The sequence below is a fragment of the Talpa occidentalis genome, unplaced genomic scaffold (genome assembly GCF_014898055.3).
Source record: "Talpa occidentalis isolate TD23 unplaced genomic scaffold, MPIMG_talOcc4v2.1 talOcc4.4, whole genome shotgun sequence".
Classification (NCBI taxonomy): domain Eukaryota; kingdom Metazoa; phylum Chordata; class Mammalia; order Eulipotyphla; family Talpidae; genus Talpa; species Talpa occidentalis.
The window spans coordinates 1,735,764-1,758,738 of NW_023604295.1; the positions used below are offsets into that span (position 1 = coordinate 1,735,764).

The 22,975-nt window shown below is 64.7% G+C and overlaps 1 protein-coding gene across 2 annotated transcripts in view; it reads left to right on the forward strand.

Annotated features, from left to right (window-relative positions):
* The window catches only part of PRDM15 (PR/SET domain 15), a 34,061-nt gene continuing 11,086 nt past the window's right edge, over positions 1 to 22,975 (forward strand). Inside the window, exons 1-11 of one of the 2 annotated variants that reach the window (XM_037524915.2) lie at positions 1 to 62; positions 7,305 to 7,431; positions 7,827 to 7,920; positions 8,675 to 8,828; positions 9,243 to 9,495; positions 15,764 to 15,865; positions 17,871 to 18,095; positions 19,109 to 19,238; positions 20,201 to 20,382; positions 20,482 to 20,576; positions 20,921 to 21,008. In XM_037524915.2, the coding sequence (XP_037380812.1) occupies positions 7,395 to 7,431; positions 7,827 to 7,920; positions 8,675 to 8,828; positions 9,243 to 9,495; positions 15,764 to 15,865; positions 17,871 to 18,095; positions 19,109 to 19,238; positions 20,201 to 20,382; positions 20,482 to 20,576; positions 20,921 to 21,008 (1,360 nt within the window). In that variant the 5' untranslated portion in view covers positions 1 to 62; positions 7,305 to 7,394. The remainder of the gene's footprint in view (positions 63 to 7,304; positions 7,432 to 7,826; positions 7,921 to 8,674; positions 8,829 to 9,242; positions 9,496 to 15,763; positions 15,866 to 17,870; positions 18,096 to 19,108; positions 19,239 to 20,200; positions 20,383 to 20,481; positions 20,577 to 20,920; positions 21,009 to 22,975) is intronic. The other variant, XM_054700259.1, reaches the window with a different exon arrangement.

The window sequence follows — 22,975 nt, forward strand, 5'->3', positions numbered from 1 at the left end:
TTCCGGAGCGGATCGCAACCCGGAGTCCGGATCCGAGCCCGCCCGGCGCATTCCACAGGCAGGTAAAGCCCGGGGCGCCGCGCCGCCCCCCGCCCGCCCGCGCGCCCCGCCCGCGCCGCCGCCGCCCGCGCCCGCGCCCGCCGCCCGCCGCCCGCGCCGCCGCCCGCGCCCGTCCGCCCGCTGGTCCGGCCGCCATGCCGCCGGTTCTTTGTTCCGTCGCGGCCGGGCTCGGGGCGATCGGAGCCAAAACCCGGCTGGATTTCCGGAGCCGCTCCGGGATCGCCCCGCGCGCCCGCCGCCCGCCCGCCCGCCCGCCCGCGCGCCCCGCCCCGGCCCCCCGCGCCCCGCGCCCCGCGCCCCCGCCCCCGCCCCGGCCCCCGCCCGAGCGCCCCGAGCGCCCCGAGCGCCCCGCCAGGTCGCCGGCCCGCCTGGGCCCGGCCCGGCCCGGCCCTGGGTCCCCGCCCCGCGGCCAGGACGGCCGGGCCGGGCGGGGGCGCCCCCCGGGGCCGGGGGCGGTGGGAGCCCGGGCGGGTGCGCGCCCGCGGGGGCCGGGGCGCGGGGGCGCGAGCGTGGCCGGCCGGGCGCCTCCCCGGAGCGGGGCGCCCAGAACCCGGAGAACCGCCCCCCCCCCCCCCCGCTGAAAGGGCAGGAGCCAGCGGGGCCGGGGGGGCTGCACCCGCCAGCGCGGGCCCAGCGGCGCCCCCGGCATCCGGCCCCGGAGGGGGGCGCGGCGGGCCCCCACCCCCCACCCCCCGTCCCGGGCGCAGGTGAGGCCGGCGGCCCGCGGTGGAGCCGGGGCAGCCCCGCCCTCGGCGCCCGCACCCCGACCCCCGCGCCCGCACCCCGACCCCCGCGCCCGCCCGCCCGCCCTGCCCGGTGCCCGCCGAGCCGCGCCCGCCCGCGGAGCAGAGCCCGGGCTGGCCGCGCGGACGCCGGCTGGACAGCAGGCCCGGGGCGCGGGGGACGGGCTCGCGCCAGCAGGTGGACGCGGTCGCCGGCGCTGAGGCCGCGGAGCCCGGGGCTTGGCAGGAGGAAACAAAAGATTCTTTCCAGGCCCGCTCCCCGCCCCGCCCTGCCCTGCCCTGCCGGGCGCGCTCCCGAGGGCCGGTGCCCCGCCGGCTGCGCTTCCCGCGGGCCCTGCTCGGCGGCACCCACCTGCGGGCCAGCCCTGTCCCGAGCACCCTGCGCGGGGAAGGACTCTGCCCAGGCCGCCCCCCGGCCGGGGAGTAGGAAACTGCCCGGGCAGCGCCCCTTCCCCGGCTGGGCAGCGCCTTCCACCTCCTGCCTGTGCCGCCGGTGGGGGGCGCGGCGTCCAGTGCCCCTCACAGGCTGGCGAGGGCCACGGCCATCCCACCCCGCGCGGGCGGAGGCTGGGGCGTCGCGGCAGGGAATGGCAGGTGCACGGCGGGGGTGGCCAGGCCTCTGTGAGCACAGAAGGACCCCATGTGGCCGCGGGGCATGAGCAGAGGCTCCTCAGGGTTCCTCCTGAGCCCCAGGCAGGCGCCCCGAGGGGCTGCGGCCGGGGTGGGGGCAGATAGGCTCTGCCTCTGCGGAGAGGGCCGGTGCTGCCTCCCCGGGAGCCAGGCCTTCGAGAGCCCGCTTGGCATCAGTGGAAGCAGCGGGTGGAGGGAGTGTGGACAGGCATGCTGAGGAGCCAGGCGCCCTGGCTCGTCCTGCGGGAGCGTGTGGCGGGTGCGGGAGGTGTGGCCACGAGGTGTGGCCACCGTGTGGGGTGGAGGTGGCCGCTGAAGGGAATCAGAACCCGTTAGCAGCGGCCCCAGCCTGGCCCTCCTGCGGGAGTGCCCACCGCCCCGTGTGTCCTCTTCAAACGCCTCCTCCCGAGGCCAAGGGACCCCACGCTGCCCAGACCTGGTGGGGGCGGTGCCCCTGGTGTGGAAGCCTCAGGGTCCCCACAGGTGTGTGCGTGTGACAGACCTTCGGCTTCGGGCAGGTGGGGGTGTCTTGGGGCTGAAGATGGGGCCCCTTGGCACTTACGGGGTGTGGCTGAGTGGCCCCTCAAAGCTCTGCAGTCCTCTCTGTAGCCTCGAGGTGTCCCGAGCCCACGTAAAATGATGGGGCCTGACGGGGGCTCCCCGCGGGGCCTGACTTATCCCAGCCCCTTCAGAAGAGGTGAGCTGTTGACGAGTCAGTCTGCACAAGAGCCAGACAGGCCGCGCCTTCCCGTCATCAGAGTGAGGGGGCCTCCCGGGCAGCCCCCAGATGTGGCTCAGGGCCCTTGGCACAGGCTGTCCCGGACGCACCTTGAAGGTCAGGACTGAGCCCCCTTCCCGTGGCTGTTGTGGGGCAGTGAGGAGGGGTCGCGAGCCGTCAGCCTGAGGGTCACCTGTGCGGCGACGGGGCAGGAGGTCAGAGGGGAGGAGGTCCCTGACATGGGAAGACCCACCTCCGGGTGCCCGGGGCTGGGGTGTCCACAACCCCGCACCCCAGCAGGCAGGCATGAGCGCGAAGGCAGCTGTACCTAACGGTCAGCCAGAACCGCGGCCCTGCAGGGCCAGCGCGGGCGCTGCTACGGGGCCATGGCGATGGGGCGGAGGCTCTGGGAGGGGGCATCAGGGGCCGGGGCCCAGGGTTGGGCCGGCCTGTGGGCTCATGGGGGACCCCGCCTGGTCACTGCACGGCTTGGGGGTGATGGAACGTAGCAGGGGTGAGGACGGGCCCCGTGGGCTGCCCAGGGTTTGCAGACGAGGCTGCCGCAGGCCGGTGCCAGGCGGGGGCTGGCAGTGTTCACAGGGGTCTGCCCAGGGGGCTGCCCGGCCCGGCCGAACTGCCTGCCACGGCTCTCCTTGTCGCGCTCCCCACTGCAGTTTCCCTTCACACCCCTGTGTGCTCGGGGGAAATACTTCTCTTGCCGAAAAATGGATTCCCCCAACCCCTTGGCCAGGGTGCCCCGCCGAGCGCCCGGGGGCTGGTCTGATTCCGGGGCAGAGGTGCAGAGCACATGCCTCGCACCCAAGACCTACTGGAGAAACTAATTTTTATGTTAAATACATGTTGAAGTGGAAATATTTTCAATATATCGTGTTAAATAAAACGTCACCCAAGTTCTCTGTGTGAATCTGCACGACTTCCCGCGGAGACCAGGTGGCGCGCGAGCCCGCGTGGAGAAGCCGGGGGACTCGGCCAGCTGAGATGGGCCCGGCCGCCCGGTCCAGGCTGTGCCACTGGGCCCCGCCGGGTGGTGGGGGCGGGGCGGACACGGTGGGACCCGAGGAACCCAGGAGTGGCCCCGGTAAGTGTGGCGGCCGCTGTGGCCCGAGCCCCAAGGCCGTGCAGGTGCTGGTGGGCCTGGTCGCCCGAGGCGGAGATGAACTGGGACCCCAGCCTCCGGGCTTCCCCGACGGGCCCCTCGAGCGGCATAACCGCTGGGGCTGAAATGTGGGGCAGGGGCGGCCCCAAGCCACAGGAGGAATGTGAATGTCCAGGGTTGGCACCAGGCCTCGGCGGCATGGTCCATAAAAGGGCGAGTCAGCAGGCTGGATGGTACACCCTGGCTCTGCAGCGCGGAGCGGGGCGCAGGCAGGAGACGCTGGTGGAGCAGCAGCTGACACAGGACCCAGAGAGCCAAGGAGCTTGCAGCCACCGTGGGAGGCAGCTGGGCCCCTGGAGGGGGCGGAAGGACGTGTCCCTGAGGGGCCGTACAGGTGGCGGTGACCCAGGAGCTGCGTCCGGCCTTGTTCCGCGCCTCGGGGCGCAGGGTTGAGGACGACCCCGTCCCTGTCCGTCTGCGGGAGTGGCCGGAACAAGACAGCACCAGGGCTGGGGGCTGGGGCTGCACCCTCGGGCCCCGCCAGGGCGGCAGCTGTCTTACTGGCCCCGTCGTGGGGCCTGAGGCGTCTGTCCAGAGAGGACAGCTGTGGATGACCGCTGGCCGAAGCTTATTGGTGATAGCCCAGACGGGGAAGCCTGGGGGGCCGGTGAGCCAGCCGCGTGCCTCCCTCGGCCTCCCCCCCCAGGCCGCCCAGAAATGGCGGCTTCTAGAAATGACCAAGTTGTCAAGGTGGAGAACAGACGTGCGGCTGCCGGTGGGGCTGTCAGTGGGGTGCAGAGGGGGTCTTCTTGGGGCTCCGGCCCGGAACCCACCTGTGATGTGGGCTTGTCTGCGCGCACACGCCCGGGCTCAGCCCTGCGCTGGCTGGTTACCTTGGGGTTTCGCAAGGTAATGCTTACCTGGGGCGGTCACCTTGGGGTTTCAGTGTGACTCCACGGTTCCCCAAGCCGCCCCCAGGGAGCCGAGCGGAGGACAGGCCGGGCCTCTCTGCGCTATTTTGAAACTTCCTGCGACTCTATAATTATTTCAAATCAACGACAACGGCCAGAGACGGCTGCACGTGAGGCTCACCTTCGGCCGCCCTGCTCGGCTCCCGCCTCCCCTCTCCATCCCGAGCGCAAACGAGCGCGTCTTCATCTCGCGCTCGCCCCCACAGCCTCCGGGAACACCTTTTTCTTCCATTTATTTTTAGCTGCCTGTTTTTTAAAGTTGTGGAGCTTTCGTTTGCCAGAGTTTCAGATCACGGAGTCCCAGCCTTTGCAGCCCACACGAGCCAGCGTCCCCTGCCACCTTGCGCCCAGCAGGGTGGCTGCTGCCCCGTAATGGAAAGCAGTCGGGGCTGCCGGGGATGTGGGGTTAGCACCCTGTGCCCAGTGCTGCTCACCCCAGCGCCAGTCCATCAACAGAGGAACAGATGGGCCATAGGGGCCGGCCGCGGGGTGGAATACTATTTGGTCATGAAAAGGAAGGCCAGTCTGATACCTGCTGGACATGCGCAGACACTCACAGATGGAGGGAGGGGCACTGGATCCTACCAGATGCCCCCAGGGCCTAGGCAGGGTCCTGGGCGTATGCCCCAGTCCTTGTCTGTTTATCCTCCAGGTTTGGTGGGAGGTGGGCACTGGGCACTCCCATGTGAGCAGGCGCCATACTCGATGCAGCTGAGCCTGACCAGACACGCGCCTCATGCACAGATAATCAGAAACCAGTCCACGGCCCCGCGAGGGTGACTGCACGGACGCCTGGCCCTCGCATGGGTGACCGCGCAGTTGCACGGTTCCCCACTGATGGCCAGAGCTCGCCCCTGACGCCAGGTGCGTGAACACACAGGTGCCTGCGCCCCAGGTACGGGCACCGTGCCACAGCTCAGCCCGCTGATCCGCCGTCGTCATCGGTCCTTGCGCTGTTTCCGCACCATGGCTGCTGTGGCGGGGGCGGCAGTGAACACACCCCTACGTGGGCTTCATCAGAAACTCGCCCACAGCCCTCGTCCGTGCTCGTCCACAGCAGTGGCCGCTGCCCGCCTCCTCCTCCCCCGCTGACGGGCTGGGCTTCGGGCGTGCGCGTGCCGGCCTGCCCTGCGGCTCCCTCTGCCCCTTCATCGCTCTCACGCGTCCTCTGATTGGAGTGTGTGCACGTGTCCTGCTGAGGCTTGGGGGTTCTTTGCAGGCATAAGGGAACGTGGGGTCCAAACTGTCTTCCCGTCTCTAGCTTGTCTTTTCATCCCTCTAACAGCATCTTTTACAGAGCGAAACTTTTAAATTTTGGTAGTTCAGCTAATCGATTTTCCTGTTAGAGCGGGTGCTTTGGGTGGACGCTTCTCAAGGCCTTTCTAGAGTGTTCTGTCTCGTCTTGAACGCCCAGCCTTTGTCTTTCTCCCTCTGCCCTGCCTTCCCGCGCGTGCCTCCCTCGGCTGCCCCACCGCCTCTCCCGGGGGCTGAATGGTGGCCTCGGCGCGGCCGGACCTCCCCTTGACCTGGCCCCGTCGGCGGGCACTGGGTTGCTCCCACCCCAGCAGCAGTGACGCGGGCAGTGAGGGGGTCACCGAGTGCTGCGTGGATGGTTTCAAGTTCCTGGCACAGAGGCCCCCGGCGCGCTGCGGGGCCCCGCACTCAGGGGTTAGCAGCAGTTCTCAGATGAGCCGACCTGGCCGTGCGGGAGCCAGGGAGGCCAGGGAGCCAGCCAGGTCTGGGGAGGGGCCTGGGAATGTGCTTTTCTGGGGAGGGCCGGGGCTGCTGTGGCGGTGCAGGGACCGCACTCTGAGAAGCGCTGGTGTCAGGGAAGCTCCCCAAGGACCGGTGACTAAGGGGGCCATGCCTCACACCTCTGGTCTTTTTTGGGTTATTTCCCCTGAACAGTGGTCTCCGCAGGCTCTCGCGTGGGGTCGTGCGCGTGCCGAGTCGCGTTCCCTTCTCCAGGGGACACTGCGGGTGGACGGGGCTGGCCGCGAGAGCCACACTTCAGCCTGTCCCGTCTGCGTCCTGCCCGCCGCCCTGGCGCTGGCCCTGCTCCCTGAGCTCAAGGGGACGCTCAGGCCCGCGTTGCAGGGACACTGCCGGCCGGGAGCGTCAGCGGCCAGACTCGGGCGGAGGCGGCCGTGGATGACCGTGCAGGGGAGAGACCCCGGAGGCGCTTGGGAGGAGGTCTGAAGGCCCAGCGGCTCCCGCCCCTCCTCACCTCCTGGGTCGCTTCTAAAGCATCTCGGGCCTCCTGCCTGCCCGCGCACGCCGGCCGCTCTCCGGGGCACGCGGCCGCTGGAATGGTCCCTGTGGCCAACACAGGCTCTCGGGCTCCGGAACCTTGGTCCTGCTGGGCCCGCAAAGGCCGTTCCCCGGAAAGGAGACTGTGCCGGGGTGGGCGGCGGAGGCCTGGGTCACGCACCGCCATAGTCAGGGCCGCGTCAGAAGCCCCATCTCGCAGGTTCCCGCGGTCATTCCCTCTGCCACAGAGAGGTCTTTGGGGCCGTGGGCTCTCAAAAGCGTGTGGGGGGCAGATCTGAGCCCTCACCTGGCCTGGCCGGGCCTGCCCTCTGCTGAAGCTGGCCGGGTAGGGCGTGTGGACCAAGCTGGGCCCGGGCCAGGCGCGGTCCCCGAGCAGGGCGAGCTGTGCACACTGGAGGGTGGGAAGCGAGGGGGGGCGGGGGGGGGCGGAGGAGGGATCGTTCTGTGGCCCCTGTGGGAGTGTCTCACTTGTGTGCCCCCGAGCCTGCGGAAGTGGGCCTTCTAATTCCCATTTTATAGGTCAGGAAGTCACCAGCAGATCACCTCCAGATCACCCCCACATACGGGGCTGAGCCCCTCGCCCACTGGGGTGCTTCTTGAGGTGGTTCCGGGGAGGAGCAGCAAGTAGCAGATCTCCACGGGGCTCGGCGTGACCCAGGGGGGAGCAGGGGCAGCAGGAGGCGGCTGTGGCGGGGTTCCAGTCAAGGCGGGGAGGTGCGGCAACGAAAGGCTGTCCCTTCAGGGGCAGCGCTGTTCCAGGCCTGGACCCCGCCGACGGCCCCGTCCCTTGGCAGGGAAGGCTGCACACGGACGGGCTCAGCAGCTGTCGTCCCGAGGCCGTGGCCAGAGCCGCCCTCACCAGGCTGTCGCCCGCAGGTGTCACCATGGCCGAGGACGTCAGCGAGGAGATCATGTTCATCTGTGAGTGGCCCCGCCGCCCCGCGGGCTCCTGCTTCTCTCACACCCCAGCGCGGTCCGGGCATCACTGTAACTCACTGCACGGGTGTGCAGGGGCATGGTTGGGGCCCGCTCAGAGCCCAGCAGCGGCCCCTGGGCGGGCGGGCGGGGCTCAGGACGGTGTCGGGGCTGAGGATTTCTGGGCGCGGGGCCTTGACGAGCGGGTCCCTCGGGCAGCTTCTCATTTATTCTCGCTCCTGGTGGCTTGTTCTTGGCCACGGCCGAGGTGACTGCCCCGCCATGGAGCGGGGCCTCTCCCGGGTGGGGCGGGGCACCCCGTGTCTGCACCATGGTCACCCCGCCGGGCAGGCCTGCTTCCCGGGACCGTGAGCCCCACCCACACAGCTGCCTCTTGGCAGGGTGCGAGGACTGCGCCCAGTACCACGACTCAGAGTGTCCTGAGCTGGGCCCGGTGGTCATGGTCAAGGACTCCTTCGTGCTGAGCAGGGCCAGGTGAGTGAGCGCCTGGAGCGGTGGGCGGTCGGCCCTCGGGGGCTGCCGCCTGCCCCGACTCAGCCCAAGCAACCCTGGCCTGCGGGGCGTGGGGACTGAGCCTGTCTGTGTCCCCAGGTCGGGGCGAAGGCCCGGCGCCCAGGTCAGGCTCCCAGGACCAGGCTGTCTGCCTGGCACAGCCTGGGGGCGCAGCCCTGGGCTGTTTGTGCCATGGGCAGTGAAGGCCCTGCAGGCGGGCAGGGTGGGCTGGGGCAGGGAGTGTGCAGACCAAGCGAAGCTACAGGGCCTCTGGAAACCCCAGATCTGGGAGGAGGCCGGGGCTTGCCATCCACATTCCCTGTGGGGCCGTGCCGACCAGTGGGCAGAGCCCGGCTTCACAATCAGGTGCTGTTGTTGGAGCCTGGACGAGGCTTCCTCAGCAGCCGCATCTAGGTGGGGAGGTAGCGGCACGGCCCAGCAGCGCGGGCGAGGGCACGACCCTGGCCCCAGAGGGCGGTGTCGCTGCTTCCGGGAACCGCCAGCCCGTCCCAGCCAGCTTTTCTCGTGCGGCTTACCTTCTCGCGGCTGCCTCTGCCCACACAGGGCGCCGGGCACAGGAGCGGTGCCCTCTGGCTCCAGCTCACTCCTGGGGGGTCTCCAGGAAACGCCCCACACCACGTGCTGGGTGGCGAGAGCCAGCCTTAGGTTGTTCTAGCTCCCCTGCCCTCGAGTGCCACACTAGCCCGCGGGCGCTCAGGGCCTGCGGCTCTTCCAGGTCGTCCCTCCCGTCCAACCTGGAGATCAGGCGCCTGGAGGATGGGGCTGAGGGGGTGTTTGCCGTGACCCAGCTGGTCAAGCGCACGCAGTTCGGCCCGTTTGAGTCCAGGAGAGTCGCCAAGTGGGAGAAGGAGTCGGCGTTCCCCCTGAAGGTAAAGCGGGCCCTCCCCGCCCCAGAGACTGTTCTGTCAAATTCCAAGAGGACGTCTCCCTCGTTCCTTTTGTTCTATAACCTCAGTCAAAGTTGAGGTAGGAGTTTGTAATCTTCAGCTTTGCCACACACTGAGGAGTGGATCAGATGTCGCAGGAGTAAAGCAGGAGAGCCGCCTCTGCCTCTCCCTCCCCGGGGCGCCGGTGGCTGCAGGCTGGACAGGAGAGGGCACCACAGAGAGGGCACCCCAGGGCGGAGCCTGCAGGGCCTTGAGGAAGGCAGGGGTGTGGTTGGGACAGCCTGAGGTGCTGAAGGGGTCTGAGAGGAGATGGCTGGGATGGGGGCTGAGGGGGCAGGTGGTCCTAGGGCCCCCAGGGCCTGCCCCTCACCCCCAACCCACCCCGCTTGCCCTCAGGTGTTCCAGAAGGATGGGCACCCCGTGTGCTTCGACACCTCCAACGAGGACGACTGCAACTGGATGATGCTGGTGCGGCCGGCGCTGGCGCCCGAGCAGCAGAACCTGACGGCCTACCAGCACGGCAGCGACGTGTACTTCACCACCTCGCGGGACATCCCGCCGGGCTCCGAGCTGCGCGTGTGGTATGCAGCCTTCTACGCCAAGAAGATGGACAAGCCCATGCTGAAGCAGGCCTGCCCTGGGGGCCACGGTAGGCCAGGCAGGGCCAGGCTGCAGGGGAGGGGCGGGGGGTGCATGGGGGCCAACTGGCTGGTGCAGGGCCTGGACCCCCGGCTGGTCCTGTCCTCCTGCTGGCGGAATCGGAGGCTGCCAGGCTGGGGTGCAGCTCTACATCCCCGCGGGACGGGGGTGCCCAGACACACCAGGAGGCTTCCCAGCTCTGCCCGTGCCCACCTGGCCCTCTCGGGTCTGAGGTTGTCCTGGTTTTGTTATAGGGCAGCCCCGATATTGAAGGGGTTCCTGGCTGTGGGTCCTCACCCGCGTGCTTACAAGGGACTTATGAATACTCCACGGCAGGCACACACAGAAGGTTCATAAAAGGTTTATTTACAAGGGAAAAGGAAAGAAGGAAAATGGACAACTCAGGGAGAAAATAGGGAAAGAAAGTCTTTCATGCGTCCTACCCGATCCGCCGACCCGGAAACCCAAAGTCACTCTCCGAGCTGGCCTGACGAGCTGGCCTGACGAGCGAGCTGGCCTGACGAGCTGTTGGGGAGCCAAAATGGGGACCCCCCAAAGCCCACGTGTCTGCCTTTATACCAACCTGGCTGCTTCACCCCAGCCTCAGGTCCCAGCCACCTTCCCTTGGGTGGGGATGGGATGTGGAGTTCCCAGTGTCTTTGGCTTTGGCCTGGGGTGGGGTGGAGTCCACAAAGCCTGCATGGAATGAGCTTTAGGACAGCCTTTTCCCCCTAACAGTTTGGGGCAGAGAAAGTGGAGCACAGCGAGGCACGGGGACCCTCTCGTCCCAGTGAGGAGGCGAAGGGACCTCCCCCCGCGGCCCGTCACAGGGATGCGAGGGCCCCCCTCCACTGTGCAGGCAGTGAGGAGGGGGCTTTGAACCTGTACCAGCCCAGTGCTTTTGCCACTTAGCAGCAGCCCCTCCTGGGTTTGGGGGTGTGCGTGAGCATCCCTTGCAGAAGCAAATCCGACTGGTGTCTCATGGCGCACCGGCCCCGGGTGAAGGGGCCTGTTGAAGTTGGGTCTCCTGCCCACCGAGGGTCTCTGCAGCGCAGAGACCATGGGAGACCAGGGGCCGTGCTGCTGCCCTGCGTGACCCTCCAGAGCAGGGCCTCTCGCCGACTGCAGGGCTCTGCCCAAGCCCCTGCTCGCCTGGGCACAGGGGACACAGAGGCTGCAGGGACAGGGTCTGAGCAGCTGGAGGGCCCGGCTGTCCTGGAGCTCCAGGTGGAGGCCCTGTGAGCTGCTCTCGGTGGGCCTCCTGGTGCGCCCTGGGGGTGGGGGTGGTGGAGCAGGCTGTAGGGTGCAGGGTGCTGCTTACTGCAAGATCTGGCCCTTTCATTGACAGAGAAAAGGGTGGGTCAAACTGAGAACTGGATTTAGGGCCTTAGGGAGGGTGAGTCCACTGATGCTGATACGCTCCCAGCCCCCACCCCCTCCCATGGCTCCGTTCTGTTAACACGGCCCCACTGATCAGCCCCTGGGATGCCGAGCACACAGTTACTGAAAGGATAGGCACCACCACTTCGTTAATGAGGCGAAGGTCTGGAACTAAGGGATAAGAACCATCAGGCTTTTTTTAACGGGGAGAATGGGAGTGTTACAGGGCGAGTTGATAGGAGTAAGGAGTCCCTTTCCCAGGAGTCGTTGGCTGATGGGTTTGAGACCCTGACGGTGAGTGAGGGAAATTGGAAACTGGGGGTGAGAGGGAAAAGAAGAGGGATCCTTAAGGCGAATGAGGACTGGGGTACGATGGGTGGCAACAATCAGGATAAAGATATTTCAGAACATGGGGTTGACAGTGGAGGGAGACAGCGGGGAGTCCTGAGAAGGATTAGGAGATGTTTGGAGCCGTGGGAGGATGAGAGCAGCGCTAGGGTGTTGGAGCCATGAGAGAGTAGCCCTGAGTTTGGTCAGAAGATCGTGACCCAGGAGCGGTGTGGGGCAAGAAGGCATGACTAGGAAAGAGCGGACCAGTGGTCCTGAGCCGAGAAGGAAGGCTGTCAACTCCCGTAACCAGGACCTGAGAAGGATAAACTTGACCGGAATAGGAGGGGAGGACAGAGAAGGCAGCCCCCGTGTCCACCAGGAAGGGGATGGACTTACCTGCTACCTTGACCGTTACCCTGGGCTCCTCAAAGGTTATTGGAGTCGATGAGTCCAGGCCTCTTCAGTCCTCAGCTGCCAAACCCAAGACCGCCGGTGGCAAGAGTTGCAGGGGCTGGAAGGACTGGCCCACCACAGCCAGGCGTGGAGGGACAGTCACTTTTCCAGTGACCCTGGAGGTTGCAGATGAGGCACGGTCCTGGAGGGCGGGGGTTGGGGCATTGTCTGGACCAGTGGCCTTCTCGGCCACATTTGAAGCAGGCTTCGGCGGCGGCGGTCAGTTGGTTGGCTGGGGCTCATGGGGCCCATTGTCGTCCTCTGTCGGGCAGCAGGCGCTGCGGTCGTTGGAGGAGCAGGGCCTGGCGGTCTCAAGGCAGCTACTAGGGCCTGAGCTTGAAGCTCAGCCTTCTGGCGACTGCGGAGTTTCCTCTCTGCCCTGTCCCGTTCCTCCCGGTTGTTAAATACTGTAAAGACCATGTTCAGCAGGTCCCGGGTAGGGGTTTGAGGACCATCCTCAGCCTTTGGAAGTCAGGAGGGTTTTTTGAGGAAGACAGGGTAATCTTTCAGAGCTTATGAAAGTTTATAGGTTTAGGCGCTGCCGGTTGGAGACCGGCTAGGGGACAGGTCAGAGGTCAGGGTGGAAGAGAAGAGAACATGTAATTATGACATGTAAGGTCATAGGCTTGGGTAAGATCATGAAATTTAGGTGTAGGTAGTGGGATCGTTTGTGAAAGAGCCAAGACGCTTTTCAAGTTGGGAGAGATCAGACAGAGAAAGGAACATGGACTCTAAGTCTTCCTCCAGTTCCCACCCACTTCCCTGCGGGGAGGGAGAAGAGGATCAGCAGGGAGAGGGTGTGGCGGCTGGGAGGTGAAAAGAAAGGGGGAGGGGCTGGATTGGGGAGCTGGAGGAGGTGAAGACTGAGAATCTAGAGGATCAGAGAATGCAGAAGAGGGGTCTGCAGAGGGCGAAGAGAGAGAGGAGTCTCGAGACTTAGAAAGTGCGGCAGGTTTGCAGGAGGGAGGGACGGGGCGGGGCGCAAGAGAAAGCCAGCCTGGCCCTACGGATCTCTGACCATGTTCCATTGCCGTGACAGAATTGTTGAGGTCTGTGAGGACCGAGAAGTCAAAAGTGCCATGTTTGGGCCAGTGGGAGCCATTGTCCAATTGATGCTGAGGCCACGTAGTGTTGCAGTAAAAGACCAGACGCTTAGGGCGTTATGTGGCCTTAGTCCCAATGGACCGAGGTTTGAGAGAAGGCATCCCAGTGGAGTGGTTGGAATTTGGCTTGGAATTTGCGGACCCCATGACTAAGTCGGCTCCTTTCCCAACTAACGGGGCACAGAGTCAGGACGCAGCGTCCCACGAACCTGATCTGGCCGTCGGGAGCACAGGCCCCGCATCGCGGCGTCCCCCGATTCGATCCTGGCCTTCGGAACAGAGGCAGACAAGCGAGGGGGACGTCTCCACTGCTCGGTTGCGCCTAGGATTCGGGCACCTAGTCTGGAAGGGCGTCCCCAGATCCAGGGTCTAGGTGTACGGGAGTTGGCTGAAGTGGGCCCACGGTTTACGGAACAGCCAACCAAGGGAGGGGGTCAGGAGAGGAGCCGGATAGCCAGAGGCGAGGGCCTCCCAGGAAGGAGGGTCAGGCAGTGACTTACCCCAAGGATTAAGGCCGGTGGTGGGTGTGAGGCGTCTGCAATGGAGAGGAGAGGTCCCAGGGACGAGAAGGCGGCCCCGGCGCCAGAGGACACGGCCTTCCCGGGTTGCGGAACCAAGATGAAAGGTTCGGCGCGGTAAAGACAAGGAGAGCCAGGCTACAGTTCTCAAAGGGAGGGAAAGTTTGTTGTGCCCCGGGCGGACCTCACGCACCCAAGGCGGGGGTCAGTGGAGTTGCGCAGGTTGTTAGGGGGAAGCAGGGTTTTATAGGGCGAGGAGAGGTCAGGTGGGTAGTTGGGCTCGAACGGCGGGAAAAGTTCGTAGGGCAGGTAGAGGTTCTTTGTCTGAGATGAGACTCGTAGGGGGAGGGGGGAGGCTCATCGTCTGAGTCCTCCAGGCAGGTATCCGCATTCCTGCCCCCCAGGTGGGCTTCCTGGTTGGCTCCTGCATTCTGGCTTCCTGCATGGACCTTTCAGTTACCAGCCCCCAGGCCATCAGGTGTGCCCCTGCCCCAGGGCCTTCAAGCATCCTGCTCCTGTGTAACTTGAAAGGAGCCTTGTACGCCCACAGAGGCACGCCCAGCTGGCGTGGGGGCTGGGTCCCTGAGGCTGCCCAACAGGGCCCCACAAACCAGGGTTTAAACCACAGGTGTCTGCGCAGGGTCCAGGGTCAAGGCCAGGGTGGCCCCCTCTGGGCTTGAGGGTCAGAGGCCCCCTCCCAGCCTCTGGTGGTGGGGGCACCCCCCCTTCCTCGCTCCTGGGCGGGTTCCGCATCACCCTGCCCCTGCTCGCCCCTCATAAGGACTCTGGCCATTGGACTTAGGGCCTCTTCTCTTGATTCCCCTGCATAGCCCCTGTGCAGAAGCTTTGGTTGGGCTTGGGGGGCGCCCCTCTCCCTGCAGGCTGGGTGGAGGGTGCGTGTGGAGCTGCTGGGAGCCACGGAGGCGCTGGGGGAGGTACTGGGAGAGGGACTTGCTCTTTGGCGCCTCAGCCCCTGCCACCTCCAGTGCATTTACATTTCTTGTTATCTGATAAGGGCTCACAAGAGCTCAAACAATTAGCCATGATCTAGATCTTTTTCTTCCTGTTGCAAACTAATCCCTGGCTTGGGATTCAGAAAGAAGCTTTCCTGGTGTGGCTGGTCTGGCTGCCAGTGGTTCTGTTTTGCTGCAGCAATGCCAGGGTGAATGTGGGGTGAGGGCGGTGACCCCAGGCCACATCGGCAGCCATCAGACGGGCTCCAGAGAGACTGGGCCAGGCTGGGATTGTCGACACCCTCATCTCCCCCACTTGAGGACCCACCAGTGCCCTGGAAATGTTTTTAAGGGGAGCCTATGAACCCTGCTTCATGGCTGGCTCTCATCTGCCCTGCACACCAGGCACTTCCCGCCCTCAGACTCCTGTGTGTGTTTGGGGAGGGCCTGGCCTGTACAGCAGCCCCCAGTTCTAGGGCTGCTGAACCCCAGCTTCACAGGGAAGAGGACAGGAAGTGCACTTCCCCGGGGTGCAGGTGCAGGTGTGGCGGCCGAGCCGTCTGTCTGTGGAAGCTGTTGCGGGTGCTGGTTGGACGGGTGCTCCTGGGCACCCAACGGGCCCTTTTGTGCCCCCACCTCATCCCATGAGGCCAGGAGAGACTGAGGGTCCAGCTTGGCTAGCAGGATGTGCCCTTTTCTGGAAGTCTATGAGGGATGTGTTTGGCCCCGCTGGGTTGGCTTCCTGGAGGAAGTCGCCACTCTGTGCCTGGTGTCAGGACAGACCTGCTCGGGCTGCTCTGCCACAGTTTTCCCACCTGTGATGTGGGTGTAACAGGGTGGTCCCAGGAAAGGGGGAGGTTCCCTGCCCCACCCAAGGGAGGGTGGAGCTGAGCAGGGAGAGGAGAAGCTGCAGAAGAGACTGAGGAAGGAAGCAGGATGGAGCCAGGAGACCTGGAGGAGGCGCATGGAGCCTAGAGACATGTGAAGAAACTGAGCTTGTCTTTTGGTCGTGGACGGGGTGACACAGATGTGGGTGAGACCCGTGGGGAGGTGACCATGGCAGCTTTTATCTTGATGTTGATTTTGCTCTTTTCCTTCCGGGCTTGTCTGGTAGTTTCTGACCCTTTTCTGTGGGTCCCCACTGGAAGGTGCTTTAGACTTGGGGCAGGCTTTGGGGCCTTGCTCTGGGCCGACCCCATTTGGATGGACTTTTACCCACGAGGGGATGGGTCACTTTGGGTGCTTCATTTAGAAACTAGACTCTGCCTTTCCTGTATTGTTTCCTAGTTTTATTAAAGTTCCTTCCCATTAAAGTCTCCTATGTTTTGTGTTGATGCGGCGGATGGCAGAACCCATGTAGAATAGGCAGGTTTGCGGGGTTTGGGCTGCCCCTCTCCCTGCCCTATAACATGGGGAGTCCACGAGCCCTGAATGCATCCAGGTACGAGCTGGTGTGGCTGCGGTCCTGTCCTGTGCCCCCAGTGGGGCCGGGGCTCTGTGACCGCCGGGGTCACCCGACTTTCCTTTCTTATCTTTTGAAGCCGCTGGCACCCCAGAAAGCAGCGCCCCGGTGGACTCAGAGCCCAGCCAGTGGGCGTGCAAAGTGTGTTCTGCCACCTTCGTCGAGCTGCAGCTCCTGAACGGTAAGGGGCTCTGCGCCTGCCCTGGCAGGGCACCCCGCGGCCACACGCCCCGCCCCTCGCCTGCTCTGTGCTCTGGGAACCAATGGTGTGGGGGTGGTGCCGACCAGAGCAGGGGTGCCAAGGCCGGACCCCAGGTCTGGCCTGTAAGGGCTGGGGTGTCCTCGCAACTGCCGGGGGCGGGGGCGCCCCGAGGTACAGGGCGGGTCGTGGGATCTGGGCCGGGTCAGCACTGCTGGTCAGTCACGGGGAAAAGCCAGACTGCAGCCTGTCTCGACTGGTCCACTCCTTGACCGCCTGTGACAAGGGGGCCACCACGCCGCAGCCTCCAGGGAGGGGGCGCACTTCCGGGGTGCGTGCAGGGGGCCGGGTGTGGTTCTGGGTCAGGCTCGGCAGTGTGCGCTCTGGGAGGCTGGCTCACTTCCCAGCCCAGACGATGCTTCGAACCTGAGCCCCTACCCCCCGCTTTTGGACTTGGACCTAGAGGTGCATGACGTGGGGTTGGCGCATGCTTTGCCAAGCCAGGCGGGTCACGCGGGACCCCAGACTCATGGGACGGTGTTGGGACGGGTAGAGTGGCCACGAGACTGGCCTTGCCCTGCCCCCCGGTCCTGCGGGAGCCCGGCTGGCGCTGCAGACTGCGGGTGGACGCGGGAGGGCGTGGGCATGCACCTGGTGCCCCGCTGGCGCTGCACCGAAGTGGCAAAAATCGAGGGGGAAGCACAGGGCCACAGGCGAGTTGAGAAGCTGGGAGGTGTTTGGAGAAACGGTAACCACTCAGCAGACTGGAGAGCTGAACCCGCAGAGAAAACCACAGCCAGCTCCCCGAGAGCCAGGAGGCAGGGGGAGGTCGGGGGGTGGGTGGGTGGGGAGGGGCTTGAGTCTGTGTGGAAGTGGCCGCACCCCTGGCTTCCCGGCCGCCCCGCTCTGTCGGATGACTGCTCCAGAACATCGGGGCGCGCCCTCCAGGGGCCCTTGAGACTCGGGAAGTCTTGCGCCTGAAACAGAAGGGCCCTTGCAGCCTCCGCCTGAGCAGCCTCCACCCAGCGTGGACGGGGTCGAATCCCCTGGCGAAAGTGACCAGCCCCCGCCACGGAGAGCTGGGAGACCCCCCTTGAAACAGCCGCTCAGCCTCTGCCCACCTGTAGGGGGGCCCACCTGCGCCTGCGCCCTTGGGCCGGAGGGAAGCCTGTGTCAAGGAGCAGCCGATGTGGGAAGAAACTCCCAGCATGAGAGAGGGAGCTTGGCCGGCAGGAACAAACTGCCCTGAGAAATGGACACTCGAGTCAGAAGGAAAAAACTAAAGTCAAAACCAAAACCGACGGTTGCTCAGGTTGCGCAGGTGAGAGCTGTCGCTGCCCCCTTGAGAGAAGACAGGCTTGCAGCTTAAGAAGAAATCAGAGACTAGAATAGCTGGAAATTCAAGCGGCAGAATTAAGTTTGGCTGATGAGCACTAGATTGACATGGAGGAACCTTCCAGAAAACTGAACGTGAAGAGAACAGGAATGGAGAAAGGCAGAAAGGGGTGGACCCCGGACAGCCAGTGGCGGAGAAGAGGACACGGCCCGGCCATGCCCAGCACTGGACACCTTCCTGGGGAGGAGGGCCGGCAGGAGCCCCCCACGAGCTGCTGCGTGCGGACCTCAGCGGCGCTGGAGCCTGGAGAGAGCCCTTCTGGCCCAGGCGTGGTCCCTACCCCGCTGGAGGGCGCCCCAGTGCAGGCGACCGGTGTTTGGGGCGCAGATGCGCCGGGCGGGCTTGGCCTTGGACTTGGCCTCTGGGCCCCCCGCGGGTCCCCGTGCATGCTTGTGCACGCATTGTTCTGCTGCTTCCAGGCCTGTGTGTGGGGAGCCTTTTGTCGCGTAATTCCCTCTTTGAAGGTGCGTCATGTCACATCTTCAGAATAAAGCTCGCCTGCCTGTGAAAGGGGCGCAGGCGAGCCAGCGGCGTGGCCGCAGTGGACACCGCAGGCCTCACGGTCCTGGCGCGTTTGCTTCTCTCCTGCAGAGCATTTGCTGGGTCACTTGGAACAAGCCAAAAACCTCCCTCCGGCCGGCCAGCACGATGCAGCCCCTGAGAAGGAGCCAGATGTGCCCCGGGCGGAGCCTCCCGCCACCCCCAAGAGCGTAGGTGCCACCAAAGAGCAGAAGAAGAAGCCTCGAAGGGGGAGAAAACCCAAAGTCTCAAAACCTGAGCAACCTCTAGTCATCTTTGAAGGCAAAGAGCCCGCAGGTGGGGGCCGGTGAGGGGGGAGGAGCCTGCACGTGTTGGGGGGGAGCCTGCAGGTGGGGCCAGAGGGGGGAGGAGCCCGCAGGTAGGGTGGGTGGGGGATGGGGGCTGGTCCCCGGGAGGAGCCCGCAGGTGGGGGCATCACCTCCTTAGGTTCATTCCTGGGAATTTAATTCTTTTTGATGTGATTGTGAATGGAATTATTTTCTTAATTTCTTTTTCTTCGTGCACATTATTTGTATATAAAAATGCAACAGGTTTTTGTACATCAACCTTGTGACGGGCCGCTTGGCTGTAGTCACACTTTAATGGCTTTTTGGAGAACCTGAGGCCTGACTGTCCCAGTCTGGGTTGCTGTTTTGCCTTGTCTGAAGGTGTCATCTGCTCTGGAATGCACTCAAGATGACTTCCCCACATAAAGTCTTACTATTTTTAAATCTCACTAGAACTGACTTAATACACCAGAAGGTCCCTGCAAGCTGAGAGGCTCTGTCGGCCGCACGACGGGGATGGGAGTGAGGCTGTGCCTGTTACAGCTTTGAAAGGAGCCACAAATTATTTTTTTTTTAAGATTTATTTATTTATACAAGAACCGGGGTACAGGCCAGATGCGCGGGAGGGTGAGAAGATTCCCCAGAGACAGAGCTGGGAGCAGAACAGGCAGACTGACCGAAGTGCACTGCTGAGGGGAGCAGCGGGCGGCAGGAGAGGTCTGCGCGCCATGTGGGACCCTCTCCTACGGCCAGGATTGAACCGGCGCTGCAGGCTGCGGGCAGCTTCACAGCGCTGCACTCAACTGCCTGTGCCACCAGGGGAGGCCCAGGAGCCACAAATTATAACTCCAGTTTGGGGCTAAGAGCAGCAGGTCGCTTTCTTATGTATTTATAGGCAGGTGTGTGGGTTCCGGACCCAGCAGGTTTTCTCTTGCCCTCAGCGGGCCCCACGCTCCATGCGGGTGGCCCAGGGTCTGCTGGGGGCTGTCCCTGCGGTGTGACGCTGTGTCCTCTCCCTCGCAGAGCAAGTGGCAGAGATCACCGCCGAGGTCCCGCCGGACGAGCCTGTGGCCGCGGCCCCAGATGAGCGTATCATGGAGCTGGTCTTGGGGAAGCTGGCCAGCAGCGCCGGCGACGCCAGCCCAGTGCCGAAGTAAGGCCCGGGGGCTCCCGCCACCCTGGGGGGCAGCCAGCGCGCTCCCCTGCCGGAGCCTGGGCGACAGGCGGCTTATTTCTTGTGGTGGGAAACAGACATGCTCAGGAGGCAGTCAGAATGTTCTGGAAGCCAGAACTTTAGCTCTGCATCCTCTGTGACATAGCTAGCAATTTCCCGTGTGTCTGATAGAATACACATCGCAAGCATTTATCGTCTTTACCGTTTTTTAAACGCACAGCTCAGTGGTTTTAAACATGCCCTCACTGTGTGCCACCCACCGCCAGAGCCTCCCACCCCCAGCCTGCAGCTCTGTCCCCGTTAACCACTGGCCAGCCTCCCAGGCCTGGCCACCCTCTGCTCGGACCCCACGATGGCGCACGGCACGTGCCTGCGTCCTCGGCCCCTCACCTAAGTGGGGCCGCACGGTGGATTGTCTGTGTTTTTCTTATGTAAGTTTTTCTTTGACGTTGAATAAGCTGAAGGTGAGTTTTTGGCCCTCTCTGGGGATCCCTTCCAGTCACCCCCGTGCGCCTGGGGCAGGGGCTGTGGAAATGCTGAACCAGACGCGTCATGTCAGAAGCAGCGCTGCCTGCTCGTTACTTCCACGCCGCCCCGCTGCCAGAGGGATTTGGTGATTTACCCCCAGAAACGCATTTACTAAAGAGAAGACATTTAAAAAGTCAGATTCAAGGAAAATGAAAGCAGAGCGAGGCCAGGGAGAGGAGCAGTGCAGTTGGACACAGAGCTTCCTAGTGGCCACAGCGAGAACAGAAAACCTCAGGGTAGTTCAGAATGCCCCTCCCTTCTAGACGCCCCTGAAAAGTTGGGGGTGCCGCCGAAGCACGCCCCTCCTTCCTGCCCTGGAGCTGGGAAGGTTCCCCAAGGCGCTCCCCACGCCGACTGCCGTCCTGCGCTTTCCCCAGCGCGGCGGCGTCTGAACAGTGTCTGCCCGGCCGCAGGTTCCCGCATCACCCGAGCAGCGCCCTCACCCTCAAGAGGAGCCTGCTTCTCTCCAGCCGGCACGGCATGCGGCGGAAGCTGGCCCGGCAGCTGGGGGAGCACCGGCGGGTGTACCAGTGCAGCGTCTGCAGCAAGGTCTTCCAGAACAGCAGCAACCTCAGCCGGCACGTGCGCTCGCACGGTGAGCCCGGCCCCCGCCCCGTCCCGCCTGGCTGCAGCCGTCCTGCAGCCCTCTCAGGACCTGTCTGGGGGTGACCGGCTTCTGTCACTTGGCCTGTAGGAGACAAGCTGTTTAAGTGCGAGGAGTGTGCGAAGCTGTTCAGCCGCAAGGAGAGCCTGAAGCAGCACGTCTCCTACAAGCACAGCAGGAACGAGGTGAGTGGTGGCGCCCGCCCTGGCTGCCCGCGGGGCAGTTGACTACAGGGCACCACGGGAAGTGGAGACTCGATTCCTACGAGCTTGAGGGGGCCGGTGGCCGGGTGCCGGGCGCATGTGAGGGGCCCTGGCCTGGCCTGCGCTGCTGGGATGGGGGGGGGGGGCAGTGCGGGCAAGGCTGTCCACGCGGGGCCTCCTGAGACAGTGGGCCGGCAAGAGCGAGGCCCTCCTCGAGCCCTGCGCCTAGCAGGCCTGCAGGGAGACAGAGCTGCTGGCGGAAGTGGCTGGCGCCTGGAGCGGGGCCTTCTTCCGGGCGTCCCCCCTCACGCTCCTCCCTCGGCCAGGTGGACGGCGAGTACAGGTACCGCTGTGGCACCTGCGAAAAGACCTTCCGCATCGAGAGCGCGCTGGAGTTCCACAACTGCAGGACAGGTGAGGGACCGCCGCGGCCTCCGCGCGTGGCCTGGGTGGACGCGGGCGCGGTGCCTGGGGGCATTCGGGGAGCAGACTCACTTTCAGCCTGCCCCGGATTCTCCCACTCACGAGACGGCAGCGCAGGCTGGCTGGGCCCGGGACCGGCGGAGGGGCAGGGCAGAGCAGGCGGACGGCTTGAGGGGAGCGGCCCTGGCCCTCAGCTTCCCTTCCCCGACTCCCGCTGGCGCCGCAGAGGGCCGGCCTGGGTGAGGGGGGCGTCTCAGCCCGGTGTCCTGGGTGCGCAGCCCGTGGGCGTGCCCGGGAGAGCACAGACAGTGGGCACCAGGGCAGGGGGATGTGACGGGTGCCAGATGGCGTCGGCAGGGCAGTAGATGACACAGCGTGTGATGGAGGACGCATGTGAGAGACGGCAAGTAAGTAGGTGTCACGGGGACGACAGAAGCTCGAGGTAGTGATGGGTGATAAATATGACGGCGTAAACAATAGATACAAGATACGACAATAGGCTAGAGATGTAACAAATACGACAGTCACCTGTAATGTCTTTAGCTGAAACAGAAACCCCCGTGGGCTGGGGCAGCCACAGGGCCTCCTGCCTTCCCCCGAGCCCCCGGCTCCTCCTGTGCCCGAGGTGAAGGGCACCGCCCTGGTTCTACCTCGAAGCCCAACACTGCATTCCCTGGGTGCCCCCCTTCTCCTGGAATTGGCGCTCGCTAGGTGGGCAGCTCAGCCTTGCTAGACCCCTGTCCCTGGTGACCCCAGGTGGTCCCATCCCCGGTGGCCCTGTGAGGTCTCCCGGCACCCTGTGCCCGTATCTGCTGGCTCCTGCGCAGGTGCCGCGTGTCCTGCAGCGTCCATAGCCACCGTCCTGCGTGGTCCTTGCTCGGCTCTGAGGCTCGTCCTCAGGCCCGGCTCCCGTGGTGCTGAGTGGCGGGGTGAGCTTTCCAGCAGTGTGGCCATGGCCGTGATGCAAAGTGGCCTTGGAAGCTTCCAGAATGCTGCCACCTGAGTTCTGTGCCCCCATCCTGTGTCCCCCAAACCTGGGGTTTCCACCCAGCTCTTCACTGATTAGAGTCACCTGAGCTCTGGACAGATGAGCTGACTGTTGTTGGGATGTCGCCTGCCTGGCCTGTTAGCATGTAACTGAGGGGAGTCCAGGGACCCCAAACAGTAAAGTGGCCCAGGCTCCAAAAGGGTCCAGCCGTCCGTGCACACAGAAGCAAAGGAAGCCGACTACTGGTGTGATCGCCTTTAATCGGATTGGTGGAGAGAGGGGGAGAGAGAGGATTTCCAGAAATAGTTTCCCAATAAAATTCCAAAACTTACCCACCCCATATGGGCAGTTGCTCAGCCAGACAGGCTTGTCCCAAAGCTGGGCCACTGAGGCCTGATGCTCTCCACGAGTCTAAGGTGCCTCCCGCCAAGGCGCCACCGCGAGGGGGTTAGGCAGGTCCCCGAGAGCTGGGACAGGAGGAGAAACGCAGAACCCCAATGTGCCCCATAATCCACCTCAAGGTCAAGGTGACGGCTGCCAGCGTCTCTGTAAGGACCAGCAGCCATGTCCCCACGTGTCTCCCCCAAGGGCCTCGGTGTCCCTCTCTGCGCCCCCTGCTCCCTCCAGCTGCCCCAAGGGGAAGCCTGGACGCGCGCTAGGACTTGTCCAGGGTGGCACTGGAGGTGGGAGCGGGGCTCCGTCCTGTTGGGTGCACAAGGTGCGGTGAGCACCCCCACCCACCCCCCGATCCTGGAGGAGAACGGGTCCTTTCCGGGACTCGAACAAAACAGAAAGTAGCGAAGTCAGAGGCACAGGCCCACCTGGCAGCTGAGGTCGCGCTGGCGGGACCGACTCCCCTGCACTGTGGGACGCCCCCGGGGAGGGCGGGGAGAGTGGGTGGGCCTGGAGCCGAGCTCCTGTGCGCTGGCACTGGGTGCTGCTCCCCCCACGGTCTCCACGCTCAGAGGGT